The sequence below is a fragment of the Synchiropus splendidus genome, chromosome 18, assembly GCF_027744825.2.
Source record: "Synchiropus splendidus isolate RoL2022-P1 chromosome 18, RoL_Sspl_1.0, whole genome shotgun sequence".
Lineage (NCBI taxonomy): Eukaryota > Metazoa > Chordata > Actinopteri > Syngnathiformes > Callionymidae > Synchiropus > Synchiropus splendidus.
The window spans coordinates 5,865,240-5,885,067 of record NC_071351.1 but is presented as its reverse complement, the minus strand read 5'-3'; the positions used below and the strand labels follow the sequence as shown (position 1 = coordinate 5,885,067).

At 47.4% G+C, this 19,828-nt stretch overlaps 1 protein-coding gene across 2 annotated transcripts in view; it reads left to right on the top strand.

Moving 5' to 3' along the window:
• plxna2 (plexin A2) overlaps nucleotides 1-19,828 on the top strand; it is a 75,698-nt gene that overhangs the window by 14,356 nt on the left and 41,514 nt on the right. Inside the window, exons 1-2 of one of the 2 annotated variants that reach the window (XM_053848859.1) lie at nucleotides 14,626-14,666; nucleotides 14,896-15,030. In XM_053848859.1, the coding sequence (XP_053704834.1) occupies nucleotides 14,661-14,666; nucleotides 14,896-15,030 (141 nt within the window). In that variant the 5' untranslated portion in view covers nucleotides 14,626-14,660. Of the gene's footprint in view, nucleotides 1-14,625; nucleotides 14,667-14,895; nucleotides 15,031-19,828 lie in introns of those variants that run through there. The other variant, XM_053848858.1, reaches the window with a different exon arrangement.

Genomic DNA, 19,828 nt, shown 5'->3' with positions numbered 1-19,828 from the left:
GAAGTAACAGGATTAAGAGAAGAAAGCAGACGGACAAGAAAAGAAAGCTGAAGGGAACAGCAGTGGCAGAAGAGTACGAAGGGAGGAGGTTGGAAAACAGATGGAAAAGAGGCATGAGATTGCAAAGGGGGGAAGAGGAGGAAGTGTGCTGAAGAAAATTAATTCAGAAGAATGAATAAACGCAGGAGGATGGAAAGAAGGGAAGGAAATGTAGCTGAACTGCTGCTACACGGAAAGAGAAGGAGTGAGAACAGAGCATGAGGAGGAAATCATCTCTTCCTCCCCATCATCACTCCATCTGAAAACTTCTGTTGCTCCCCCTCCTTCACCGCTTCGCCTCGTCTATTTATCTGTTTATCTAGCGGCCAGTCGGGGTGGCAGCAGCCCGTGGTGGTCTGTGTCAGCGTCCCCGGGCTCAGTCACGAGTCTCTTCAGGGTGATTAATTCTCCTCTCATGCCCTGATAAGCAATCAGGAACTGGTTCAGATGGAGCCCCCGGTGAAGGCCGGGGGTCAGTGGCGGGTCCGTGTGAGTTTGTAACGACGGGGGAGGACTTGAAAGACCTGGTTCAGGTGTCGGGCTGGACTCGGGACCCACCTGGTGACTGAAAGTGGCCAATTACTGAGACTTGAAAGAGGCATGGTGTGGACAGCTGCTACAGCCAGATACACACACACACACACACACACAGACGGAGCAGGACAGGCGGCGAGACGACGGGATCTAACAAGCAGAGGAGATGATGTCGCGAGCAGCAGCTGAGCCTGTAGCAACAGTTGAATAGTCGCCCTCAGGGGGGACGGGAAAACAGAGCAGGGGGGGTCCCATCACCTGCAGCCCAGACAAACACACACTCACTGACAGACAGATATTTTTATGTCAAAGACCAATCAGCTATGACTCCCCCAACAGTGTTCCCTTTCGTCAAGCTGCGACTTCTCAATGCAGTGGTCAGTAGTCAAGGAAATAGAGAATAGAATAGAATTGTAGGTGATCTTCAGTAACTTGGGAAAAATCAACGTCTGTCCTCAAGCAGACAGCTGCGCTGCTGCAAGATCGCAGCAGTGAGAACAGTTACTGTAGAGCGCAGCCTTATTCATTTAAGCAAGTCTGTCTGGCGAAAACACGTGAGTTGTCAACATCCGCATGCGTCGCGAGTTGCCGCACTGTGCTCCGGTTCCCTAGCTCCATTTTTCTGCAGCTCGCGGCTGCACACCTCAGTGTTCAGGGAGTTTGAGAAGTTGTTTTTGATGTTGTCCACCCAGACAGTGATCAGACGCTTTACTGCCCGGCATCTATCATGTTTGTATGGAGTCGCGCTGAGTCACCTGAGGTGAGAAGCTCACCCCTGGTGAAGAGTTTCCCGAGACAAGGTGCAGCTCTCCAGTCGGGATCAAGTTCGCGGCCCAAACCCAACTCGCTTGTGATCACATCTCAGACTTTTGACCCAAACGGGCTTTGTCTCGAGACAGAGCGCGCAGTGTGAAACCGCCCTAAGTAGTGTTGTAATATTGTGTTATGGCAACAATGTCCACAGTAATAACAAAAGCAGTGGGATCAGTAATAGTGATGCTATGTTGACAGTCTCAAGAACAAACAATGGCGGCAACATCAGTCTACGGTGAACAGTAACTACTACTCTAACTACAACAGCAACAACAGTAGCAACACGATTTGAGCAACAGAATTGTGAAAAGAGGAACGGCAGAACAGCAACTCCGACAAGAGAAGTAGGACCAACACAGCACAGCGATTAAAACCAAATGAAGCGCACTTGCACTTTGGTGGAGTCATTCCTCACTTGTGCTTCTCCCGACAGTCGGCGCTTCACCATCCACTCGCTGAGTCCTCTTCCTCTTCGCCGGCGGTGATCTAGTTAATCACATTCCAACACTCTTTCTCTCCCTCCACCGCTCCCTCACTCCACTCTCCTCCACTAATTGTGCCCTCTTTTCTCTGTCGGCGCCTCCGAGGAAGCGTCTCTCGTTATCTCACGACAATAGACGTACACTCGTTCACTGCTTTACTACAGCACTTCATTTAGCCTCTGGATACGTGTGTGTGTCACAGTCACTAATCTTCATTATTTTAATACCAACATGAAACCACAAGGCTGTGTGTGTGTTGCATAATCTCATAATCGACTTTGTCTTATGCCACAATATCTGACTTGAATTAAGACGCCCAACCTTTTCCACATGTTAGATGAATGAGGTTTTATTTGGTTATTTTTTTATCGGCTGTAACACAGACAAGTGAAAAAAAAACAGGTGAAATGAAACACAAGGCAAACAACAAGTTGACCGCCACAGAAACCAGAGTGATGCTTTGTTTTGCTGTTTCACAATTGTGAACTGTAGTGAACGTATTTGTAACGGAATGTATCATTGGTCTTGGATAATGTGAACAACAGTAATGCAGCAGTGAAAGCAAACACCATAGCACAACAAACACTCATCATAAAAATGAGAACTGTGCCACTGTAATGTGGACAAATGTGACAGCAACATCACAAGAACCGACTCACACATAAACACAACACAGTAGACAAGCAAGGTGAATCTTTACGTATATAGTTCCCGTCTCCTCCAGGGTTGAGAGGCGCGTGCAGTTCATCAAAAGTAGTCCATATGAAATAGATCTGTGGGCAAAGTTGCGATAACAAAAGAGTACGAGGCCTCACTGAAATCGAAGCATGGAAGTCAGAGAGTGTTCAGGATGCACTGACTCGACAACTTTGAGCAGGCGCCATGGAAACTGCAAGCTTCTCCAGTCATGGCCATGTACCCAGAAGAACAAGTGAACTTGTGGATTTTAGTAGTCTGCTGGTGTCGGTTCTCTAATTTCCCCGCTGACCTCGACGCGGCACGGCCAGTAAACATCTTCAGGAGAGGGATTAGCTCGCCTGTCGGAGCGCCGCCAGCTCTCATTGATTTCCCTCACAAATGTTCCAGATCAGAGCGATTAGCCCAATCGCTAGCAGCACCAACAAATGAGATCAGACGCTCGAGGAGTCCCCGAACATTCCCTCAGTCGGAGACTGGCGTGTCGCTCGTTTGTTTGTTGTTGACTGGAAGAAAGAGTTTGTGTACTGTTACACCTGCCACACGCTGGCGGGACTTTCACTCCGTTCTGATCGCTCAGCAGGTTTGGGAGAGTTTGTGTTTGACGGAATCTTTAGTGACCGATGGAACGTCTCCCACTGATGTGTGTGAGGCAGCCGACGTTCCCTTGATCAAACATTCAGAGACGCTGCATGTTTCAGTGTATTTCACGGCTGTTACATCACACACGCACACTCACACACTCTGGGGAGGATGAGGCTGTTTCCCCTCTGAATGATGAGGAAGCTGAACCTCTGGTGCCGTGGGTTTTCAGGCTAATGAGTGCGGATTGTTGTGGCGGGATATTTGGGATGAAGGTATTCCGAGCTTCTTGTCTGGATCGTCCCTGGGGGGACGAGGGGAGCCGGAGGAATCCGGATCACGTAGCTGATACAACCGCGTAAATTCCTCGGGTGAAAGTGAAGATGGAAATATTTGGCTTCTCACATGTCTTGGAGCGCTGCTCCGGACTTGTCTGACACACTCAGACAGAGGGATTGGATCAGGTGAGAGACTGTCCAAGATGATCAGGTTTCTCAGCACTTTGGCTGCGTCCAAAAATAAGAGCTTCTGGTAAATTCAACTGATCTGTTTTATGATCTCACTTGTCTGATATCCTGATCTTGACCTGGTCCTGAAACTACTCAACTCAACTTAGTTTATGACCATCCCATTATCACTATCTTAATCTGGTTGTCATCCAGAAAATGATTCGACCTGATAATCTGAATCTTTTGCAGCTATAATATTATTTGAATCCCTTTTTAATGAATCTTTCCAGTAATGTGATCTGTTTAAAATGAACACTGTCAGATCAGTGTAATCTGATCATGGCCTCCTGACTTGATCAGGTTATCATTTGTACTCTATTTTTATTATATATTTTAGCACAGTAATTGAGTTGGCTTCTCATTGTCACATAATCTGATCAAAATATTGACCCTGTCTTGTTATCTTCTGCGTAGGCTTAATCTACCAGTGTGTGTGTGTGTGTGTGAGTGTGTGTGACCTTTTGGCTCATTTGCATAAAACCTTTTAGCTCTCAGAATCAAACTGTCACTTCTAATCAGATTAGACTCTGACATGTCCTCAGCATGAGACCGCCGCCGCTCTGCGACCTCCAGCTCAGTGCTGATCTCCACACTGATGAAGGGAACCAAACCGGACGTGTTACTTATTCTTTGGCCCCTGGGAGCCAGGTGTCGCTCCTCTCTAATGTGGCATGTGGAGAACGGTGCAGGTTAATGAGCTCGGCAGCAGATCCCCCATCATCCTCATGGACCTGAGGGAGCGAGAGGGTGGTTGGAGAACCACTTAACCCTCTCACCCTCACTGTAAAATCAGTCCCACCGAGTGTCAGGAGCCACAAAGGAGGAGCAAAGAAGACGTTTGCCAGCATCTGAAACAATTCCGTCTGCATCACGTTCGCCGGAGTCGCTCCTGCCAAGTGGAACATGGCAGCAGGAGGAGAGCTAATCACAACCAGACGCGCCGTGGCAACAAACCCGCTGCGTACTGCAAAGTCGACACTTCAGCAACAAGAGGAAAACCTCAGGGACGTGACGATGAGGAGGAGGAAGAGGGTTTGGACCGATACGTTGCCGCAGATCTCCACTGAGGAAATGGAGAATTCTCCTGTTGTTCAGCTCGCAAAGCCAAAACTGAATCCAGTCTGAGTGACAGGGGCTTCACATTCCAGTCTGGATCACCTCTAAACCGATTGTTACAGCAAGAGTGGGCAGGGGCCGTCAAGAGGCAATCTCTTGGCCTTATAAGGGACTTGTGCTGGACCTGAAAGAGAAGGAGGGAGAAACTTGCTCTTCACTCTGACCCCACAAGTCCTGTGGTGAGCCCAACCCTCACTCTAAGTCACCATGTCCTCTTCTGGACTTGAGCAAGTCAAACCGCATATGTCATCACGTGTCCAACCACGAGTGTTACCTAGGTTCCTGTGCCTACCAAATTCATATATTATACCTTCACTTTTAGGAAAATACATATGAATGTACAAACATTGATTTGTAGTAGTTTTCAATCCCACATGAAATGCTCTCAGTCAATACTCCTCTGAGTTGTGAGGCCAGTTTCCCCGCGACAACACCGATATTGTCACGACAGACTTAGATTTTTGACATCCTGGGACCCTGACTTATTTGGGATTCATACACGACCTGCCACAATCCCCTCTTCTAAAAGTTCAGGGACTGTGCAGCTGAGGAAACGACTCCAGCAGACACTCCACAATGTCCTGCTGAGCAGATCAGGCAGAACGCAGATTTGGGACGCATGGGCAAAATATGATTTTAGCTTTTCACTGGTAGTGTACATTTCAATAGCCACTGCTTCCCTTGCTGGAAATGGGGCTTAATTCCTGGCTGCCGACATCACTGCCGGCTCATATCACAGCGGCACTCGCTGATCGAGTGATTCACGCAGCCACTCGAGGAGATCGTGTCGGCATGTCAAGAACTGACGCATCATGAAACAATGTCATGAAACAACAGGAAACATCTCCCCTTGTTCTTGCTCTCTGTCCACTCCGCCATGTTTTCACTGACCTCCTCGTCGCCGTGTGTCTTTCCTTCCTTCTCCTTCCTGACTTAACCACCTGTCTATATTAGCATATCATAACAGAGCAGCTCAATTAATGGCTTTTTAACGGCTCCCAGGGTCCGCCATCATGGCCAGGCCTCTTAATCTAATCCACTGGGGAGTGCTGGGCGACGGCTCTTAACCAGAAACTCTCTGCTGTGGAAGCGAGTGTGTTAAAAGTCCCGGGAGCTCAGCGATTTAACCACAAACAGAGAGGGAATTTTCGCTCTGTGAACCTGCCGAGATCTGACTGTTTTCAGCGGAGCTCAAGTCACAGAGAGATCATGTGTGGGTGGCTATAGATTATGTTCCTCACCTCCATAGATTATATTCACTACATCTGCACATTTAGTTCACTACCATTGTGTATTTATAGTGTGTGCTGTCTTTGGGAGGTCACAATGATGCTGTTGTTGTTGAGTGTTGAGGAGCAACTGGAGCACATTTCTGTTTGTCTTCTAACCTGTCATTTGTTATTTGTTATGTTTGTTGCCTTGCTTAACATTTATTGTTTAAGTTCTATGTTTGTCAATTTATTGTTCATCTCTAGCAACGATTGTTGCTGTGTTCTGTTGTCTCTTGTCTGAGATTGTAGTTTGACATGCCTTTCTGTTTGTGTTCATTTGTTGTAATGTCATTAGGTTTCTGTTGTGTTTGGGACTTCTAGTGCCATTTTACCTCAGAGAACAAAATTGTAAAAAAAGAAAAAAAATCGGAAGGTTTGAAGTTGATCATGTAGAAGATTTAATCTGCACTGTGAAGTGAAGATGTTCACGTGAGAAACTTAATAAGTCCTCGCTCCGGCTGTTTTAATTTTGACCCGTAAAACCAGATCACGCTTGTTAAATCTGGTCAGCCGGGCAGCTGCCATCTCATTGGTCACAGCTGGAATGTTTTCTGACTGAGGCCACTTCCCGTCTCTGCTGGAGATGAAGGGAAGTCCGGGCGGCTGGCACCTTCATGGCAGAATCTTAAGTCTCCTTGTGGAGGAGAGAAAATCCCATGATGACGGATCTTCTCCAGGATGGCTGTGAGGCGACTAAACAAACCTGACAGACCGTAATGAGGGAATGAAGCGCTGATGGGCCTTCGCTCAGACGGGCTGGGTCTGTTTACTCTGCGCCGTCTGATCCACTTTCTTATGGGAACCTGTAATACCGTCTGATACCTGCAAAAAGAGCATACATCATTTCCTGCGCTGCGATTGGACGGTCATCTTGTAGCTACAACAACTAATCATGAGTCACAGCCGGTTTAAGAGTGCTGTAAACACAGGATATGTGCACACACACACACACACACACACACACACACACAGACACACACACACAGGCCCTCCAGCTGTTCATAGTTAAACTCTTAACCTTAAACAATTCAAATGCTTTTGCATTCTTTTCTGTTATCCAACTTCTGCAACTCTTCTCTTTTGATCCTTGAGAACAATCATCTCTGACTCATTGGTGGGGACGCAAAGTTTCAAATCTGATTTTAAATCATGCTATTTCCCTCCACGCCACCGGGGACGCACTAGTCTTGTGTGCCAGAAAGTAAGTTCCTTACCGTGTTCGGTTTTCTCTAAGCTACTCACTGAAATGAAAGAAAGAATGAGTGGCTACTATGAAGCGATCCGCGTGAACTGGTGAAGACGATTCCTGAAACAATGGCAGTGAAATTGTGGCGCGGGATCATTAGAGCTGAGGCGCTCGTCTCGTTGCGTCCAATGGAGTCGGAGGCGGTGAGGGAAGCTAATGAGCTCGTTACGGTGCGGGTAAATGTCACTCTTCCCGCGGCTGGCCTCCGGCGCCAACACCGCTGCGGGCGATTACCTGGACGGGCACGCGTGACGCCGCGTCAGCACTTCCTGGCCTTCACCAACACACGAAGGAGGAAGGCGGCGGGGTGAGGAGGGGTGCTATGCCGCGCTCCTCCTGCACAACATTAAATTAAAAGCCTAAGTGGATCACAGCAAGGGTAAGAAAAAGCGCCTTTAGCCGTTTTTAATCTTCCGTTGGACAGGAGGTGTAATGAGTAAAGAGCTTTTCTGGCCGCGCTCCATCAGGTGTTGACCGTGGCCGGCTGCCTCTTTTGCGGGCTCCCTTTTTTGGTCATTTATCCTCCAGTCTTGGGTTGGAAATTGGATCAGTTGACAGAGGCGTGAACAAGGACAAAGTCTGTGTGAGGAAGTTTTGTTGTGACCGCGCTGAGTAAAGGAGGCATCGGACAATAATGTGGTGCGCGTTGTCCTCTAGTCGTGGCTGCCATGACGCTTCCATTTGCTCCAACTGTATGAACACCGCGATGACTCAGCAAACTGCTCACTGCCTGTTTCGTTATCATTTTTACATCTTAAGATTTGGCCATGCTTATTGACAAAGCAAATATTTAGCTACACCACATCCAAAACATGTAATCAGAATATGAAACACGAGCTGCTGTTGATCTTTAAACTGTCAAGCAGCGCAGCTTGTTGTTTGTGTCAACTTTGCAGACTTCCCCCAGATTTATCGGAGCCTCTTCCTGTTCTCGGGGGAACGTCTTCACGTTCCGGACTTTGGGAAATCCGATCCTGCAGTGAGTGAAAAGAGAAACAGCAGCAAGTAAAATGATGGTTAAAACAGCTGCTGATGTCATCACGGCCCAGAGCTGTGTGTGTGTGTGCGCACGCTCAGGCGTGTGCTGTCATGGATCTGACACTGTGGACCCCCGAGGACCCACACACTTGCACAAGGACTCTTCGCGTTTTTACTTCTAAAAAACTTTTGCCAGATTTACTGAAGTAAAAGTCTGATATTTTGCTCACGGTACCTTTGTACCAAGCGTTATTTGATGCTGCCTTGTTACATTTGGATTGAACTCTACATTTCTTTGTGGTTTCGCTCTCATTTTTGAGATAAATCTTATCTATGCTGATGGACAGTGTGACTTTGATGGGGGTCGACACCTCCTGGCGTCAGGTCAAAGCCATGAGTTGTGGGGTGGAGCTGTCGATGGGGAGATGGCCGGGTCGTGGTGTGGAGGCGGGTATGAGGGTCACGCATCGCTCGCTGCCCGCTGTCTCAACATTCTGCCAGCCGGGTCTGAAATGGACCCCCCTCCTTAATTCAATAATCACAACCAGAGGCTCAATAAAACAAGCTGCCGGGGGCGGGACTGACTGACTGGGGCGCCAACAATCACACCCCCCTCAACCGTCTGTTGAGACCCATCCACACACATACACCAGTGTTTTACATTTTTATCTCTCTTTACACTCAAAAGCATAACGCCTTTGTATCAAAGCTAAAAAGAGACTCAAATGATGAACCATTACCGTCACAGTTACGATGTCGAGAGTCATTTGTATCTGACACCAGAGTATCTCCTGCTAACGGCGAGCGATTAGCTGCGGCGCTCCACAAATGTTCGACTCGTCCGTCGTCAGGTCGTAACAAACAGACACGGGGTGTCTGCTGATGGGGGTCATGTGATGAGGCCTGTTTTCGTTCCGTATCACTGCCTGTCTGCCCCCGCCAGCGCCCGACATTCCTTACCCTCCTCACCCTCCCCTCTGCAGCTGTTCAGTAAAGGGGCACCAGACCAGAGACCCCCTGGGACCCCTAAATCCCTGATGTACCCTGAGACTCTGGCACTGTTAGAACTTGAGCTGCCAGCTGAGATTGTGTTTCGTTTTGTGCTCCGGATAATGGCAGGTGAGCCATGAATTCAGACGCTCAACCGAAGCTAATATGCTGTAATCTGAGGGATTATTGTGGAAGCAGTTAATGATATGAGTGTCTATGTTTTTGCGTCACCTGAGACATTAGTGGAGACTCTTGCAAAGTTTTCTCTCAGGATTAACACCAGTCCGTTCAGTAATCCAACAATCCTCACGAGAAAAAGGCTGGGATCGATTAACTATCTGCAGTGATTCTTGGTGGTGAAATGGTTAATCTGGCTGCAAAATGTTTTCACCAGCATCGTGAAAACAGTTTTTGTGTTGCAACAAGAGTGAAGGGGGGTTGTGGAAGAATGTTCGGGGTCTTGGTTCTTCCTTCTCTGTCCATAATGGAAAAACAGCTTTGACCCGAGCCTGTTGGGTTTTACAGCAACACGAACAAGCCAGACCGGCGGAGGAATAACAGGAAGCCACAGAGTTATGGAAGGATCTGGACAAGGAGCCGCCGGGCCGGAGTCTGTGGTCGACTCCTGGACCTGAACCCAAGTGAGAGGGGAAATTAGGAGGAACATCAGCCAGATTAGGTCGTCTGACTGGAACTTTTATTGAGTGAGCCGCAGGAGCAACACTTATCGAGAGCTTTCTCAAGAAACCGACATTCCTCTGGAATTCCTGCTCCGGTTATTTTTGGCACATTACGTGTGTAACAGACCGCGCATGCTAGACGTTACCTCACACACACTCGCACAGGAAACACACGCTCCCTCAGGTGAGCAGACGGCGGGTATGCTTTCTCTGTGGCCCATGGCCACCCAGGTGCGTGGGACTACACGTTGTCGCTGTCAGAGGTCTGGTGACTTGCAGAAAAGACGAGTGCAAATATAAGTCATTAGAGATTCGTATTTGGTGGCGTGTTTGCGGATAAATGTAAGAAAAACAAATAAATATTTGGGCTGTGAAAAAAATGGTTGCAAAAAATGTGAAATCACTTAAAACATAAAACAAACAAGAGTTGACTGGAGGAATGAAAAAAGTTAGATGTAAAAAGCTGCACGAAAACAAAAAGTCAAGAAAAGAAGTGCAAACATGCTAAAACAGAAAAATAAAGAACAATACAAACTGGAAAAAATCTCGAACATCAGACATCATATAGGAACAAGATGACGTCTGACAGAGTAAAACAACCATCTAACTGTTAACCGAAACACTGAAAGGTAGAGCACATTCTCCAGTCCCAAATGACAAAGCTATGCTATTGGCGTGATTACATGTCGATACATTTATGAAAGGCAGTTCACTTCTTCATCTGATAGCTTAGTAATCGTCAGTCATCTTTTGAAATCCAACGTTGTTGTGTTCTCAGCATGAAGATCTGAAATTCAGCAGTAATTGATTTAGATCCTCACTTCCTGCTTTTACAGACTTGAGTCTTTGTTCAAGTCAATGTCTGCAGTTGAACGTTGGATTATAGGACGTGTTTGTGTGACCCCAGGCGAGCCGCTCGTGTGTGTGTGTGTGTGATAATGGACGGCTGACATTTACAACGGTGTGTTTAGTGGCTCTGAATTAGCATACTCTAACTGGCTGACAGACTTTAAATCCTGGCCACAGACCGAGAGGAGCGGAGGGGGGGGGTTTAAAGAGCTTCTTTGGAGATTCATAGACCACAAAAAGTGGTTGGGACACGGCGCACACACACACACACACATGCTACTCCTTTCTTTTCAACTCAGTCTGACCTGTGTCTCATCTATTCTGCATACACAGCCGTTTCCACTGCCGCAGTTGCAGAGCGAGTGAGAATCATCAGCCATCGGGGTGTATGCATGTGTGTGTTCATAATAATGCAAAATGGCATCACAATACGACAATTGTAGCAATGAGGGTTATTAACTTCCATTATTCTCACTTCAAAAAGGACAAAAGTAAGTGAGTCCTCTGTGATATCATCCTGTCTTGGAAAAAAAGAAAACGCAACCAGGAGCCAACGTGTTCACGACCCTGTAGCCATTGTTTTTTCAGTCCAAAAGTCATGGCTGTTGACAATTTGCATGTGCATCAACTCACTTACACCGACAAACACACACTGTATCTGACAAAAACATGAAGACACAACTCAAATGTGTATGTTGGCCCTTTAATGCAAAGAAACCCACAGTTTAACCCGTTGCTTGAACACACACAAGTGTGGACGAACAGCTGAGTCAGGTTTGCTCGCTAATGCAGACACAGTGACAAATATTGAAACACACACACCATCACAGGTGCACACACATGCCACACCTTATTAACATTTACCTGCACACACACGCGGGAGTCTAGCCAAAAGGGAAAACTGGTCGCTATGGCAACGCCTGTCCAGTAAAGGGGGGTGGGCTTTTTTTTCTTATAGCTGCCTTGAATAGTGCCTCACAATTCACCACCGTACACACACACACAGTACACACGCACAGGCAAACCTCACATCAAGAGGGAAGGTCAGAGATCCTGATGTGGTCACATGATTGTGATCGCCTGTCGTTCAAGGCTTTGTGGGGTCCTCTTGGGACCCCTCAAAGGTCAGAGGTCGTGACTCCCATCTCTATGGAGCTGTGAGAGGAATGGTGTGGACTGCTCCTCCTCCTTCCAAGTTCACAGGAAAATCATGTTGTCAGAGTCCTGCAGTAAAACAAGCATGTCTGATGTTCACGCGTGTACAGCCATGAGGTCGTACAGCGGTTCATTTGTCGGACTGTTGCGAACAACACACTGAGGTCAGAGATAGCTGCATGGCCCGGAACTATCTCAGCCGCAGTATTTTCTTCTCTCCCCGCCTCACCATCGGCTATCTTTCGTCTTCTTCCACTGCTGAACCAGCAGACCCTCTGGGAGCATCTGGATCGCCTGTGATCTACTTCCCAGCTGGTCTGGCCAGACTACTTTCCCTGCACCCCTGACGTTCCTCTGATAAATCACGCGTCACCTGCCTTTGCTCATCGTGTGATTGCTCTCCTTTCTTTTAAACCTTTTTATTTCCTCTTGGTGTTCAGATCAGAGTCGCTCTTTGATTCCTAATTTCCCCTTGAGACAGCTATCTGCCATCACAGTCTCATATACAGAGCGTAGTGTTTGTGTTGTCATGGCTATAATACCCAACTTATTTCTAATATATTGAATTTGTAATGAGATTGCAGCTCCGATACACTGGTCTGTATCCAACCTTCAGTTTGTTTCCTTCTAAAATCCTCTTGACCGATAATGCTTGTTATCCATCCCTCTAGTTTCACGTCACGCTTTCCCCCTCCAGCCTCCGATAGGAAGTGACACGCTCCGCAGACAGGAAGGCAGACCAGCACAAGGGCTTGTGGGAGCCCGCAGTGTTCGACAAGCATCAGAAACAAAAGAGGCAACACACACTCACAGTCACACACTAGTATACGCGGCACATTTCTCGACGCTGTTTGCTCCTGACACCGGAATTCTTCTACCTGACACAAGTGATGGATGAGATGTGTTATCGAGGCAGAGCGAGGAGCTGTGTTTTTACTCACTGCACAGACACACACACACACTCACACGCTCTCTGTATTCCACCTGAGCAACAAAAGCCGGCTGCTGCATTTCCAGACGTGAATAGAGATGATGCACTGAAATCTTTAAGCTGTCAAAATCGCCGACTGATGCAAGTGTGTGTGTTTTCTAGAGTGTGTCTCTCACTGTGAGTGTGTATCTTTATTGTCCGGTTGCCTATGGATTAGACTTGGACAGCGGGGTCCTTGTCAACCCATACGAGATTCTTCAGTATGAACTGTGTTCCTTGCATCTCCTGATAATGAGTCATCATTATTGCGCATATTTCTGTTAACCTTATATTAATAATAAGTAATGTATTGCAGGAAGCTTGTTGGTGGTTCCCATGACAAACTGACAGCTGGAGATACAGGAGGTCGGTCATTGTTGAAGTGTGCATGAGATGGAAGAGACTAAATAGAGACATGAAGAGAAATACCTTTAGTCTTGGAACAACACAGCTTCTTCGAATTGTCGTATGAGCAAAACAGCTAAGTCTGAGCTCAGCAAGTCTTGGTCAGAGAAAGGTTTTTGAAGGATTCCTCAGACAAGGTCAAAAGCCTAGTGGTTAGTGGTTCGTCGGATCTCACACCTCTACATTCATGGAGAGCCTTGAGACACCCAGATGTTGAAGGGAGGAGTGCCAGATCTGGTGGTTCGCCACGTGGACGATCTCAAGGAACCACCAAGGGCAGTGAAGCTCTTCGGTGACTGCATGAAGCTTGAGTGTGGTGTGTGGGTGAAGCGGTTGCAGAAGGTCGAGACGTGGTCAAACACACAATTTTCCAGTCTTTCTTTCCTCAAACTATTTCAGACGCCAAAACAGTTGGACAGTTGGACCACCAACTGTGAAGACATTCTCCACACCTACACGACAGGTCATGGTGTAACATGTACGATGAGGTAGTGGCGCACCCTAAGTCACATCCTGCCGTGTGCACTGCAGATGAGAATTCTAAGCAATGACGTCTAATTCACCCCTCAATGGTTCACGCAAGATTTGGTCTTGTAATTACAGAGTGTAGAAGCCAGGTGGCGCAGTAACCACTACATTGCGTGTCCCGTCTTACACGAGGCTGTGGGGAAAAAGACGACCTTGTTCTCACTGTCGCTCTAATGGTCAGCAGCTGCTCCGCTTTCTTCATTCTGCTGCAATTTGTGTCCAGCACATGATGGATGAATGCCGCGCTCCTGGCTAGCTGGCCGGCGAGAACCCCAGCGGCTCCTTTGAGTGCTGTTGTTTCTGCTGAGTTATGAACCCTGCTGTGAAGGAGTGTGCGTGTCCATGGCTACACCCGGTATCAGAAGGCAGACTCAAAAATGACACACATACAAGCAGAGAGACACAATAGTGTGGACACGCACACTCACACTCGCAGACAAATGCTGAGTCACAAACACACAGCCATGCACACACAAAATTTAAAGCACAGAAAGTATAATAAAAACAGGTACTCAAAAAAAGACACAAAAAAAATATCAAAACTAACACACACATATGCAACACACTGCAGACAGACAGATAAACACCCAGACATCTGGATTCCACATCTGTCTTGAATTGGGCTCCAAGGTCAGACAAAGGTCAGGATCGTAATCACCTGCCAAGCTCTCAGCTGACCTTTCACCTTCAAAACGATTCACTGTGTGATCCCGGATCATGTGACCATCACTAACGTGTGTGAAAGTGTCCCTCAGTGATGATGTCATCATGATGGACTCGCTTGAATTAGCTGTCGGGTCTGGGTTGTTTTGGGGTCATGGAGGTCGGTCCATCCGTCATGTGGAGGGTTAAGAAAACTCTTCTTGGGTTCCTTCAGCAACTTCTTGCTCATCTTCTTCTGCTGTTTTTAATTCCGACACATTCAGGATGCTAACCGCTAATGATGCTAATAATACCTGACCTGTGTCTCTGCTGCCTGTCAATCATCTGTCTCCCCTCCCGCTGTGATGCTGGTAAAAATAGTTACCTGTTTGTTCTTTTGTGCTTCTCAGATTCGGGTGGACGGACCTCCTCACGGTGGTGCCCAGTACGAGACCGTCACCGTCATCAAGGATGGAGGTTTCATCCTGCGCGATATGGCCTTCTCCCTGGACCGCCGCTTCCTCTACGTCATGTCAGAGAGACAGGTAGGAATCTCTGCGGTTCTTGCATTGGAAGTCAAATGGCCGAACTAACCCCTTGCGATTCAACAAAGAAATGGGTATGAAAACCACCTGGTGTCTTTGGATGTTGTTGGGGTGAGGCATTGAACATGAATTGAAGGTGCAGCGTGACCTCTCGCGGGGGGAATATGAGGGTCTCAAGCATGTGAAATGCTTTCAAGGTGCAATGAGCACGTTTTGATTTGGCAAGACCCGCAACAGGTGTAACCTCAGAACTGGAAGGTGTAACACGAGCGCTTTTAAAGTTTGACTGTACATTTTGCAAAAGTCATATTTTTGTGAGGAAATGTCTCACATTTGTATTTCCTATTTGTAGCAGTGGTGGAAAGTTACTTCGTAATGCTTCACAGCGAAGGGTGTGTATGTGTGTTCTCTCTTGTGGCTATAAATAATCACAGTGTCGCAGCGGGAGGACACGATGACAGTATTTGAAAACGGAGGAGAACAACGAGGGCAACAGGGAGGAGATGAGGGAGAGGAAGATGAAGGGCACTTGTCTGTCTGAGGAAGAGCGACGATGTGGAGCCAGGTCATTGTCTCGCTCTGTTAATGAGGTGACGCAGCAGAGACCAGAAACAAACCTGAGACACCCAGGCAGCTTGTTGGCTCCCCCTACAGAGTTGTTCTGTTCGCCATCCAAATCTTGTCATCTGAACGTGAAACATGACTGTTTGTGTTTGTGGTTGAGGTTAAACCTGGTCACCAACCCGAGAGACTCGCGTCTGCTCGTTGCATGCATGAGATAAAGCTACCTTTAGTAACTTTGACGGGCATTTCCTGCACACACTCTGAGGATTCCCGGATTTTTCCAGTTCAACAGTTGTGTAATGGAGCGGGAAAGGCACAATTGGATGGCGGCCCCACAGCCTCGGCATCACGCTGACCTTTATCTTGTCTTCATTAGCCTAAATATCACCTGCAGCATCACTTGGGGTCGGCACACACTGATCCAAGTTCTCGTCACTCCCCCTGACAGCAAGTTCACTGCTACAATACTCATAAAAAAATAAAGTGCTGCCAGGTTGAATGTTACTTCAACCTGAATAAATGTTGGTCACACCTTTGTTTTTTATTGATATGGTGGTATTTCTACATTGAAAAACAAAACAGGCTAAACATTTGTTTTTTTGTTGAACATTAGTTTGGAAGATTCAATGCAAATATCAAAATAACGTCTCTTCAGGTGGTGGAACATGCTGCTACTCTCAGTTTAATGAACATTGTGCGCACATGTATCCACAGAAAGACAAAGAGCTACACACTGGTTCTTTGCATGAACACACAATATATATCCCGATACACAACCACACTCAAAATATCATGCTTGATGAGGCTCATACGTTGAAGTTTCTTTCTGTGGCCAAAGCGACAGGAGGTGAGTCGGGTGATGTGGGCGGCGTCTGGACTCTCCGTATCGACACTCGAACAAACGAGGACAGATTCTCTTGTCGATGCGCAGATCAGAGTTATTGATGAGCATGTTAGCTTCTGTCCTGGATCAGCGATAGCTGCGCACTCTCACCCAAGAGACATCGCCGCTGATTTAGAGCCACCCCAGGTATTGAACCAGAGGCCAGAGTCAGTGCGCTCTAGGTTCAAGAAAACATCTCCGAGTTTGGTTATAGATCACAGCTCCTACTGCCACAGCCAGTGACAAGCATGTGGTTTGAGGGGAAGTGAGGTCACAGGAAGTTCAAGATTTGATTGAGTGGCTTCATCAAACCGGATGAGGTCACTGCTGAGGTTGTGCGGACCCTCCCCTCCATTGAGTGGGTCTTTTATGGCAGCTGCTTGCTTCATGAGGACCAACAGCCGCGCCGCCTCCTCACCCGCCCAGCCGGAGACGTCTCACACGTCGCAAGCCGTCCTCGAACAAAGACGCCTGTTTGCATGAACCCCAGAGTGCGTCCTGTTAATGTACTCAGGAATGGAGCTATTAAGCTGCCTGAACCCCATTATTTGATAGAGACACTCATCCTGTCAGACCTTAATTGATAAGAACCTCTGGACTTGGATGACAGCCCCCCCTCCCCCCTTTTCCCCTCCACGGAAGGAAGTGGTGACACAAAAAGGAAGGAAGAGAAAGTGACTGTTGCTTCAATAAACTAAGGAAAAAACTGTAAAAATAAAGGCGTGGTGGAGGTCACTTTAAAAGAGAAGAACAAGAGAAGTGAGAATTAAAATTTCAGGTGACTCCATGTGTCCAGGAAGCAAACGAACGACAGAATAATCAGCTCTGTAATTATGAGCTGCCAGAGCCCCCCCCCCACTCCTTCCCCTTCTCCCCCTGTCTGTCTGACTCCCGGCGCTCACTCTGTTTGCCGCTCAGCCATTGTGACATTTATTGTGAAACTAATGGTGGCGCTTCACTTCGCCTAATTGTGGCTTTAATTGCAATAATTATTTACGAGGCTAATTAGAGCTGGAGAGAGTTGGGGGACGCAGGGTGAAGGTGGGGGGGCGGGGGGCAGTGGCAAGCTTAGGACACAAGTTACTATAGAGCTTCAGCTACTTTGGAATCGTAACAGGATTTGTATCATCTGCGCTGCAACCCTGTTGTAAGCTCTGTCTTCCTTTCCTCTCTTCTCCTTTCTTCCTTTCCTCTTGTCAGACTGATGGAGACTCACAATGTCGTTCTTCTCTCCTGCGACTGCCTGACAAAACTGTCAGACTCAGCGTCATGATGGATGTGCTGCTGCCTGTGTGTTTGTGGTGATAATACTGTAGATTAATGTCACTGTTTCCTCTCGACTTCTTCTTCGCATGTTTACAGTCATGAGTGTCACAAGTCAACAAAGTTCATCTGAATGGACTCACAAGTATTCCAGCAGCTGAGTTCTTTTCACTGCTGACTCGTGCCCTTGCGCTCTGTGACTCCCGACCTCTTCACTGCCTGGTGACTGATATTGTTGGGGCTTACAAGCGTGTGTGGGATTCAGCAATTTCAGTCTCCTCAGTCACTTCCATCAAGGAAGCCAACTCTCAGTGACTCATCCTCAGCTGTCACAAGTGTGAGTCATTTCCTGTTGTTAGTTGAGTCGACAGGATTGAAACACGCCCATTGAATCGTGGAGGATCATTTGAATTTGTGGGCCTCTAAGATTCAGTGCATCATTTCCTCCACTATAAGCGTTGACTGCCTTAATGCCTGAGCTGCACCGTGGCAAGGAAAGCACCTCACCTACCACTTCACATCCCCTCCTCCCATCACTTGAGAACATCAACTACATTTATCACTTCAGCTAGTTCCGCTCTTAAGCTTCTGGAAACAGGATTGGGAGGGAACTAAACTCAAAGGTCCACCAGCACAAACAAACATGCTCTGCAACATGTCGCCTCTGCTCCCTCTCGTTGAGACCACCTCAATAATGTCACAGCTCAGTTGGTTTCTGGATCTTCAGGTGGCTGGCTCGCTCTGATAATAAATCCTGGGTGAGAACAAATATTGGAGAATATTGGGCGCGAGCGTCCTCCTGCGCATTTGACTAGCAGAGAAGACGGATGAGCCGGATCTCTTATCTGTAATGTGATGTTTGATGAAAATATGAGGAGGAGCCGCCAGCCGATAAGTTGCTGATTCACAGATGGAAGGTGAAATATTAGCTTTCGCGCCCACGACTTGTAAATCGGATATTTGGAGCCTGGAGGATCGCTGCTGGTAACAGATACCGGTGACGGATGGAGGGAGTTTCGGGGTGGAAATGTAACAGATGTGGTGTGGCGGCAGTATTTCACTGCCTTCACTCGGGACCATCTGATTTTCAATTCCGTCACTCCAACCTTGGCTTCTTTGAGAGTTTCTATGGATTTTTGTGAGGCTTGTGGTGAGAGGGGACCCAATCTGTGTTGCAACACGTGGGGCATGTTGAGATGTTTGTGGAGCTTTATGCAAATTAACATCTCAAGTCCTTTTTGCTCAAACGATTTAGCTTGATGTCTGACTTCTGAACTCTTTATGGTGAGGCTGGTGACGAAGATTTGCTCACAGACAAACTTGTGTCAGCACCTTCGGCTCCTCCTCGCTGGTTTATCTCTTGTTTGCATGCACAAAAATAAAACATGTACATACACACCGCACCACACAAGGAGCAGCGAGAGCACCGGGGTGGGACTGAGCCTTCATTTGTATGTACACCATGTTACCAGGAGGGGTACTGAGACTCACACACATGCAGACATGCACATGGAGTCCCTCTGTGAATCAGAGCTCAGTTCTGTCTGCCTTCCTCCTCAAATCAATACTCTCCACTCACAGTTGTGTAATAAAAGGAGGAACACACACTCATGCTCCCGGGGTGTTTTGTTTTTTGCTTCAAAGTCAGAACGATATTGTGATGAGATATTATTCATAACTTGTGAGCGAGCTCCATGATCTCACTCCAGTCATCCTGTTTGTGCGACAGTGACACCACGCAGCTCGTCTCCTTAAAAACAGTCAAGCTGAGTGGAAGCAGCTCACTGATGGAGACGAAGACATCTCACTCTGTGCGTTTATAGTGGAACATTTTTTGCTGTATTGAACTGTAGCTGTGAAGCTGTCAGTCAGCCAGCCGTTCACTGGTCTCCAGTAAACACACTCATGCGCACACACACGGCTCCATCTATACATAATTGATAAACTCCTCTCTGTATCGACTGATTTTCTTCTTCATCCTTCTCACTGGTCGATCGCTGCTCCCCATTATTTCTCCCCTTCTCCCTAACCTCCCCCATCCACCCCTAATAGAAAACCAACACCCTCCCAGTAAAACAAATAGATTTG